At 48.8% G+C, this 9,632-nt stretch overlaps 1 protein-coding gene across 2 annotated transcripts; it reads left to right on the top strand.

Annotated features, from left to right (window-relative positions):
* Nucleotides 1-3,261: 3,261 nt before the first annotated feature.
* LOC110308721 (spermatogenesis-associated protein 31D1-like) lies at nt 3,262-9,377 on the top strand. 2 transcript variants are annotated; one of them, XM_021181126.1, is made up of 2 exons: nt 3,262-3,488; nt 6,202-9,377. In XM_021181126.1, exon 2 carries the CDS (start codon nt 6,220-6,222, stop codon nt 9,190-9,192), a length of 2,973 nt encoding a protein of 990 aa, XP_021036785.1. In that variant the 5' UTR covers nt 3,262-3,488; nt 6,202-6,219; the 3' UTR covers nt 9,193-9,377. The 2 variants fall into 2 exon arrangements, with proteins under 2 accessions (XP_021036785.1, XP_021036784.1); XM_021181125.1 differs by having other exon boundaries at nt 3,480-3,540.
* The last annotated feature ends 255 nt before the right edge of the window (nt 9,378-9,632 follow it).

The following is a 9,632-nucleotide window of genomic DNA, read 5'->3' as shown; positions in this document are numbered from 1 at the left end:
GGCCTCCCTGCACATACATAGCAGCTTGGTCTTCATGTGGGTCCCAAACAAGTAGAGCGGGGGCTGTTGCTAAAGCGGTTACCTGTCTGTGGAATCTGTTCTCTTAACTCGGCAGTCTTGTCTGGCCTCGGTGGCAGAAGAAATGCCTAGCCCTGGATACTTGATGTGCAAGGGTGGGAGAATACCCAGGGCTCCACTCTCTCACAGGGGAAGGGGAGGGGGAGGGGAGTGTAGGAAGGGGACCGGGAGAGGGATAGCAACTGGGATATAAAGTAAGTTTTAAAAAAGACTTGCAAAACTAAGAAAGTCGTATTCTCAGCTGTGAAACTGCTTTCATTTTAAGACAAGGACCTGGGGATGAAGAGACGGGTAAGAGGTTAGTAGCAGTGAACTGCTCTTCCAAAGGACCCAAATTCAATTCCCCCACACATGGCAGTTCACAACTGTCTGACACCCTCACACAGACATAGATGCACAAAAAAACACCAATGCACATGAAATAAATTATTTTTTAAGAACCCTTAGAACCTAGTTGTTAAGAAGTCACATTTAACACTTTTCAAATTCATAAGAATTTGTGAGGTCTTTAGGTGCCACCTAGAGACTTAACCTCTCTGAGCTTGTGTTCATTCATTGAGAAAATGCTCCAATGCCTGCCCGTCTTATTCACTGGGTTGCTGAGAGAGCCCATTGACAGAGTATTGGAAGACATTTGGAGGTCAGGGGCTCTGGTGGGGGTGCTCTAGAGTTGAGTAGCAGTTATGTTAGAACTAGCTACAGTCCATGGAGAAAGGGTTCAGTATTAGAATGGTCTATCAATTAATGTTACTGGAGGTTATTGTTGGCAATGCACAATGTGCCCACAAAGTATCCAATTACATCTTAATAAAGTTTCCTTTTTTGCCGATCCACAAGACCAGAACTGGGTCCTTATTTTCTTATTCCTTCTAGCCCTGGAAGAACTTCTGGGAGGTACTGAAAACAAACAAATTACAATTGGGGAAAATAATTTTTTTTTTGTTTTTTGTTGTTTGTTTGTTTTTTCGAGAAACAGTTTCTCTGTATAGCCCTGGCTGTCCTGGAACTCACTCTGTAGACCAGGCTGGCCTCAAACTTAGAAATTCACCTGCCTCTGCCTCCCAAGTGCTGGGATTAAAGGTGTGTGCCACCACACCCAGCTGGAAAAGAACTTTTACTGAAGCTTCATGTGGGTTTGAACCCTTGGCACAAGTCTGTACATGAATATATCTGGCCAGTGATGCCACTTAAAAAGGCAACAGTTTTTGTTTGGTCATCTGTGCCAAAGGACTGGAAGTTCCTAGCAGAAAGCTCAAGACATGGGCAGGGCAGCCTAGCTAGGCAATGGTGTTCAGGCAGTGCTCACCCACAGCCTCAGATCCACCCCTTGGGGTACTCAGGGTGGTTTGCAGCCGTTGAGGGGTTGCACTTTTTTCTTCAGGCTTGAAGCTTTGACCTCTGTGAAACACAATTCTTCAACCTAGCTGTGAGCCCCTTCCCCCCAAGCCTGTGACCTCCAAGTGGTCACCTCCCCTAGGTTCTACATGAAGACTTGGCCAAGGTTGCAAGCCAAGGGAGTGGAACTTGTCCTCTGGACAAGACATGCGTGCTTAACTGGTGGGGTTCTGCCTCACTTGGAGTCTATCCCCTCCCAGGAGAGCTAGTAAGAGGCATGAGAAACACGCAGACAGGCTGGAGCACAGCAGACAGAAGGGAGCCTCAAGAGCAGGGATGAGGGGGTGAAGTGGGGCGTGGGTCATTCAGTCTTGGGTTCATTTAACCCTGAGAGGAAATGCTACTTGGATAACATGTGACACACTCTTCAGTTTGGCGGTCGTGGGGAACATTACCAGGCAATGATAGCAAGTATATTTTAGAACTAATCAGTGACAGGACTCAGCCCAGGGTCTTCCCTGGCTTTGACAATCCTGAGTCCCACTCTGTCACCAAAGACTTGGGGACTTACCCCAAGTGTGTATTGTTGATCAGGCCCATGAGGGGATCATGCAATCACTGACATGGCCAGGGACAATCTATACGTGGAGAAATCGAGATCACAATAATGATGTACGTGGGAGAAATGAAAGGAGGGAAGACGGACTCTTCTCACACAAGAACAGTACACTGATTTGTGAGAGGAAGTTCGTGTGTGTGTGTCTGTGTCTGTGTGCATGTGTGTCTATATGTGTCTGTGTGTCAGTGTGTCTCTGTGTATGTGTGTCTATGTGTCTGTCTGTCTGTGTATCTGTATGCATATCCACATGTGTCAGTGTGTATCTGTATCTCTGTGTGTCTGTGACTGTGTCTGTGTGTGTAACTCAGTTCACTTGAAGTTTCACTAATTTCAGAAACATAAATTGAATAAATTAGACCAAAGAATGCCTGAAGATGCAATTGTATCCATTTAGCATAATCTATATTTTATATGAGTTTGACGATTTGAATCCACCCCTCATTAAAGATGTGAAAGTACTGTCAGGAACATGAAAATGTTCTCATCAGCATTTATAAATGTATAAAGGAAGTTTTCTTCCTAATCTGAGCGAAAAGAAGGTATTTCATAGGTGACATGTACTGGAAGACATTTGTGCCTGAGATTAAAAATCCAGCCAGAAGCAAGAATTCCAGTTCCAGAAGCTGCTGGCCTTCTGGTGTGTGACATCATAACTGAGAGTAGCAGAACCATAAGGAGCTGAGGTGAAACCACACACACACACGCAGACACACTCACACACACTCACATACACACACACAGACAAACACACATGTAGACACGCTCACAGACACACACACACAAAGACAGACACACACAGATACACATAAACACACTCACATAAACACACTCACACACAGATATACATACACACACAAATACACATACACACACTCACACAAACACACTCACACACAAAGACAGACACACACAGATACACACACACTCACATACAGACACACACTACACATACACACACAGATACACACAAACACATTCACATAGAGACACAAACACACACACAGACACAAACACACTCACACACAGACACACACACACTATGGCCCTGGCCAGAGAGAGGGCACACAGGGAAGCAGGATGGGACTGGAGCAGCAGGCTTGGGCAGAGAGGCCTCGGCTGGGACTTGGAGGGGTGCTGGTGGAGGGGGGTATTAAGGCTCACCCTCCTCCCTGCACTCACAAACCCTCTATGACTCTTCCCTGCTCTGTGATGCAGTGTTGCTGCTTACAGCAAGGCCCACACAGCCTCAGCTCTCACGGCAGCTGGGTGAGTCACACTATGCGGAAGGTGCTCTCCATTCCGAGCAGCGCTACGGAACCATGGCTGAGCTTTGGCTCAGTGCTCTCGGACACTGGCCCACTCTACCTTGCTGAGTGCAGGGGTTGCTTCTCCTGTTCCTGCCACACCTCATACTGACTTCATTCTGTTGCTGTGGAAACGGCAAGGCCTCAGAAAGGTGAGGTAGAAGCGGTGAACTCCCTGGAGCGAGTCTTGGTTAATAGGATTGGGTGAGTTTAGAGTTTGGCTTCTCACAGAGATGTCTGAAGGGGGATGCTGAGGAGAGAAGAGAGCACTGCTTCCCTAGGGAATGAGGTCTGGCAGGGCGGGGATCCAAGGAGGACCAGGGTTATCATCTGGGCCCACGGACACCTCTCTAGATGCACAGATTCCTGGTCTCATTGGCTTAGTTCCACATGGTGGGTTCTCTGAAGGGCAGTATCTCCTGACACTTAGTCTGCCCTGTCCCACCTCTCAAGCTCCTTCAGCAGGCCTTTCCTTAGCTGGGCTGGCGGAGAGGCCCCTGAGAGACTCTGAGCAAAGCCTGGAGGAGTCTAAGCTTTGTCCCTAGGACGCGGAGCTTTCCGAGGTGCTGAGCTAAGGCTGCTGGCCAGAGTCAATACCTGGAGTAGAGCGCTTGGGCTGAGAGCATCCTTTATGATGTCACAAACTCTCCCTTTAGTTTCCCAAAGAACAATTGAAAATGACGACTGTCTTTCAAAATTAGGACGGGAAACTGTTATTTGAAGTCGGTGTTCTTGTATATTAGACGTCCAAGAGAAGCGGGAAAAGTCCCTACTCCCTCATTCTTTCATTCTTAGCACAGGGTAGGACCAACAGAACAGCAGCGGGTGGTAGTAAAGCCATCGCCTGCTCTGTTCCACCTGAGCCCCTCAAGGACCCCCCTCCCAAGATCCTGGGCCCACGGTCCAATGACATCATTTTCTAGGCACAGTGCCTCTCAGGAGACAGCTCTCTCAGAAATGGCTTATACCTGGGGCATTTCTCCAAGTGGCGGCTCTTGGAATGTGGTGGTTTGAGTGAGATGTCACCCCATAGTCTCAGGCATTTGAATGCTTGGTCTCCAATAGGTGGTCTTGCTTTGGGTAAGGCTCCAGAGGCATAGCCTTGTTGAAGGAAAAGTATGTCCCCAGGGAAGAACTGTAAGAGCTTAAAGACTCACACCATTTCAAGTCTGCGCCCTCTGCTTCCTGCTTCCTGCCTGTGGCTCGAGATGTGGGTTTTCCACTCTTCCTGCCACCATAGCTACTGGCCTGCTGACTAGGATTCTTGGCACAACAGACTCTTAATCCTTTGGAACTGTAAACCCACACGCATCCTTTCATCTACAAGTTGCTTTGCTCTTGCTATTTTTATCACAGCAACAGAGAGGTGGCTAATACAGAAATCAGTATGAAGCAGTTGGTAAGAAGGGCACTGGGTCCTTCTTGCTCACCAAGAGAAGTTTAAGATGGCCCACTGGTTGCTTGAAGTCATGACTTCTGTCTCCTGGCATCATCATGTAAAATGCTGTGCTCCTCCTGAGCACGCAGGTATCTTCTGTTTCCCATAAAAGGACTCTTATAGAATCTTTGTGTCTCAACCTTCATTTCTGTATTAGCTATGTTTACTGTTGCCACAATGCAATACTGTGACAGAAGCTATTTAGTAAGAGTTTGCTTTGGTTTACAGTTCAAGCATACACTCTGTCCTGATGGGGAGGCCAGGGTAGTGGGAGCTTGAGGTGGCTCATTACATTGTATCTGCTGTCAGGAGGCTGAGATCCATGAGGGCTTGCTTTCTCCTCTGTGTAAAAGAAGTCCAGGGCCTCAGCCTGCTGACCAGGGCTGCCATTTAGCATGGGTTTTCCCATCTCATTAAACTAATCTATAAAATGCCTCACAGCCATGAGCAAGGACTCCTTTCTAAGGCTTATTGATCCCACCAAATTTCCATTTGAGGCTAACAACCACAATGCCATATAAACTACTGTTCGTGTTTTCCAGTTTGGAGAGCTTTCCAGAGAGAAACAGGAGAAGGGAAGACATTGTTTGTTCTGGAAGGTGATTCATGAATTTCCCTTTAGCCTTGTTGCCTTCGAAACATGGTCTGTGCACCCCGGGAGCTTGGTGCAGCCCACCCTAGTGTTGGGAGGGATAGTCGCTAGAAAGCACAAGTGGCTGGGAGCTTTGTAGAAACTTGAGAGTTTTTCTAGGTCAGAGATGTGACAGACTGACAGGCCTCAGGTGATCTTAGCTGAGGTCAGCCACATGGCTGGCTGCTCCTTGTTTTGGTCCTTACAAGGGCTTTGAAGCCCCGTGAGTGGGCATCACGATAGCAGCTACTTACTGTGTCCTGCTGAGGTCAGCCATCTGCTGTGCCTGGCATCACCAGTACCTAGTGCCCCATCTCTGGTCCCTTTGGCTTCTGTAGCTCTTGTGGCTGTCTTCAATGTCTCTGGCACCTCTAGGGAACCTAATCTAAGCCCCTCTGCCTGGGCCTTTTCCCACCCTCCCTCCATCCTGTCACCTAACCAGGGCACCCCTGCGGGGGAGGGGAGCTTGCTTTCATTCTCACTAGGTAGCTCTCTGACAGTAGCACCTAGTCCTCCCTTGGGTTTGAAATCCCAAGTGACCGTTCCCTACCCCTGCTGCACACACCCCCATCCTTGGGAACACTTCACACTAGGAAGATAACTCTGTGATCCAACCAGACCACCTTGTCTTCAGTAAGTAGATCAACCCTGACCAACCCTGATGGCTCTCCTCAGAGGACACACGTCTCACCTCGTGAGATCGTCACGCTGGTTCTCGGCAGGAGAAAGCTTTCCTGTGTGGGGGGTTGCGTAAGGAGGCACAGGCCCGATTTCCTCTCTTGCTCTTCACATACAGGAACTCTCGAAGAGACAAATGAGAAAGAAAATGTCTCTCCAGACTCTGGAGGAGGTGAAAAGGAGGGATGGCATTTCTCCAGATCCCAGGAGGTCAGAAGGCAAACCCACAGCCCCGTGGAATTCGCCGGGTTCGACCGTCACTAACCTAGACACCCAGGTCCCGAAAATCAACTTGAAAATGAAAGGGAAACGGAAGTATTTGGAGGCTTCTGACCAGGTCCTGTGTGTGAAGATTCCAGAGGGAGACCTGGGCCAGAACCACAGCCAGCTCTTCTGGGGTCTCCCCTCTCTGCACAGCGAGTCCATCATGGCCACTCTCCTGGTTCCTGTGAGCAGCTACTCACCAGAGCCTTGCCTTGTGCTGTTCAATGGGGTCTGTAAAGCAGCTTCAGGCCCAGTACTGAGTCATGGTTTTCCAGCCCTTCCCCAGCCCCTCACCCTGGTTCATCCTCAACCTTTGCCTAAGGTAGCTCCCCAGCCACAGACTCTTACTGAGGAAATGCCCCAGGCCCACATGCAATCTCCATGGTCTTCCATGGCCTTGCCATCTCTACCCTATGGGAGTGCACTCCAGATACCACAGACCAGGGCCGTCTCTGACGTCATAAATGGGAAAGGACACTTGCAATATCACTTGGTGCAGAATCCTCAAGATAGTTTGTGGGGTTTGGTCCCTGAATGCCAGCAATATGAAACTGCCCTTGGTCTTCCAGTTCACAGCTTTCCCGTGGGCAGCCAGTCTTCACAGACCTATGTCTCCGTCCCCGGGTCTGGCCTTTTTCATTTCAGCAGTGAACATCAGAACAACCTGGACCCCTATGGACCAAACAACCTAACCTCACCCTCGTGCTTCGAGCTGTGCAGTAGGCCAGGAGTGCCAGAAGTGATGAACACTCAGTTCAAACCAACAGGAGTATCTTCATACAACTACAAATACGCTAAGTCTCAATGCTGCGTACACTGGGGCAACATCTGTGCTGACCCTGGGAATGGAGAACTAAGTCACTCGGAGAGTTATTGCATGAAGGTCCCCATGAAGCCACAGCTAAGAAAGGATGCAGCCAAGAACCTTGGCCAGATCCTAGGGAAATGCCCATTAGACAATACACAAATGATCTCGGGATGTTGTATACTGAATGGTTTGAAGGCTATCCCTGAGACAGAGGGGGAGTTGGCGTATCACTCAAGGACTGACTTGGAAAATGAACAGCTCACCATCTCAAAGAAGAACTTGGACCAAAGACACATGAGAAGCATTCTGAGGTTGCACATGAGCAGGAAGTGCTGGCAGATCACTATGGGTCGGATCCCAATCATGGTGTGTTGTTCATGGCTCACTGAAGATGCGTCTCTCTGGAGATCACCCCTGGGAAAGATTCACTGTGATACTGCTATTCCAGAAATACCTTTTCTTGATCGCAAGACCCAGAAGATGCTGGAAGCCCATCTCATAAGGTTCCGTGTGAGTCAGCAATGGGGCCTCCCCATCAAGGTTATTGAATCCATAAAATTCTATATTTTGAGAGAAGCAAAAACATGGCCCCTTTCTCAGTCTGATCTCCCCTTATCATTAAACAGTATTCCTGGGTTGGACTTGAAAAGTAACTTTCCCAGTCCCCTCAGGGGAAGCTCCGACCTTCTCCATGGAGACAAGATAGAAACCACAGACTCAGCCCCCACCTCAGATTACTCTCTCACCCTCTTACATGTAGACAGCGAAGGAGAGAGGTCCCTGAGACAGTCAGTCTCTAGCCACACCTCGGATGTTTCAGAGACGGTCCAGACGGTTGAGGATGACAGGCCCAGCAACCCGGACCTGAGCCAGAACAAGGCTGAACTACAAAGCAGACCCAGACAGGAGCAGCCCATAAAGGAAGATGTGACTCCGTCCGACTCAGAGAATGAGAGAGCAAGTTCTGCTTCTCATCTAGTAATTGCTGAAAGCAGACTGAGTGTAGAAAAGAATCCAAAATACACAGTGACACCCAACATGCTCAGAGAGATGATACTCAAGGCCAGGGAGCTGTTTGTTAGGTCAGGGTCTGATTCTATAATCAAGTCAGAAAGTTCCACCAAAAAAGATGAGAGTCTATCAAGCCCCCTGGTGGCCACAGGGCAGAGCTCATCAAGGATGTCAGTCCCTGAAGATCCAACAGCACCGGACTTTAAGAAACAGCTGTTTAAGGAACTAAGGTCAAAGTTGGAGGATCAGCCACAGAGCCAGAGTGAAGCCTGGGAGGACGAGTCATCCTTTGTCTCAGACAGCTTCTCGGGCTACTCGCTGCCGTCTTCTTCCAACAGTGTGTCTAGTGCAGACGTCTCCGTCTTCTGGGACACGCAAAGCCACATGTATAGCACCGGAATCAGTGTGGATCCGTGGCAAGAGCCCAGTGTCTTCAAAAGAATCTTAAAGAATTTCATACCAGCTCAGAAGAGACTGGCGTTGCCCGTATCCAGAAAAGAAAATGGTAGAAGCGACCCTCAGGAATTAGAGACACCCAAAGCAGGAAAGAAGAGCCAACCTAGTAAGGAGAAATCAGGCAAGAGGGAACATCCTCCTGACAGTTACTTCAGAAAAAAGATAGGACAATTTTTCCAGTGGCTTTATTCCAGCAAAGACAGCCCAAGACATAAATCGGAGAAAGACAGGGCTCTCTTTATGAGCTGCGGGCCTCCAGAAGCTCATGAACTCATGGCATCCCTTGGGAAACTCCTGGAAGATAAGATGTTGTATGGGCAGAAATCCGAGTTCTTGGAGTGGAGCCAGACGACCATGCCCGCCCAGCCAGCGCTCAAGGGACAGCCTTCCAACCTTGGGGCTGCCAATGGCCATCATGGAGAAGCAAGTAACTGCTCCTGTCCCCAGACAGCCATCACCCCTGGTCCAAGTCATATGCTGAGCCTTGGACAGAGACATCGCCCCGTACCTTTTGAGTACCCTCCCTCTGCTCCGGAGAGTCTGAGTTCTGTGCAAGCTCCGCTTGCATGAAGGTGCATCCTATGCCTCCCGCCTCGCACATCTGCTACAGGCTCAGTGACCTTTCACCCGGACTGTCTGTGGAAAGGGTAGACGAGAAAGCTTCCACAACGGGATCGAGTCTTTGTCTAAAATTTTCTTTAAAAAATATTTTTAGAGCCATACGCCCTGTGATGAGAAATAACCTGTTTAACAGAACCATGAATAAATGTTTCTTCTGACAGTCTGGGGTGCTCTGTGTCTTGAACTGTGGGCCTAGGTTGCGGGACTTTTCAGAAGATGCTCAGTGAAAGGGGGATCCGTTCAAATAGATGTCTGTTCCCTGGCACGGGTGCTGGACAGTGGCCTTCCAGCTCAGTTATGAAGAGTTTGATATCGCTGGTTTGTGAAACATTGTTTTTACTTTGGGAACTTCATAGGTATAGATAATGGAATATATCTATTCCAACGTC

This window comes from Mus caroli, chromosome 13 (assembly GCF_900094665.2).
Source record: "Mus caroli chromosome 13, CAROLI_EIJ_v1.1, whole genome shotgun sequence".
Classification (NCBI taxonomy): domain Eukaryota; kingdom Metazoa; phylum Chordata; class Mammalia; order Rodentia; family Muridae; genus Mus; species Mus caroli.
This window is presented reverse-complemented; position numbering and strand designations above follow the sequence as displayed.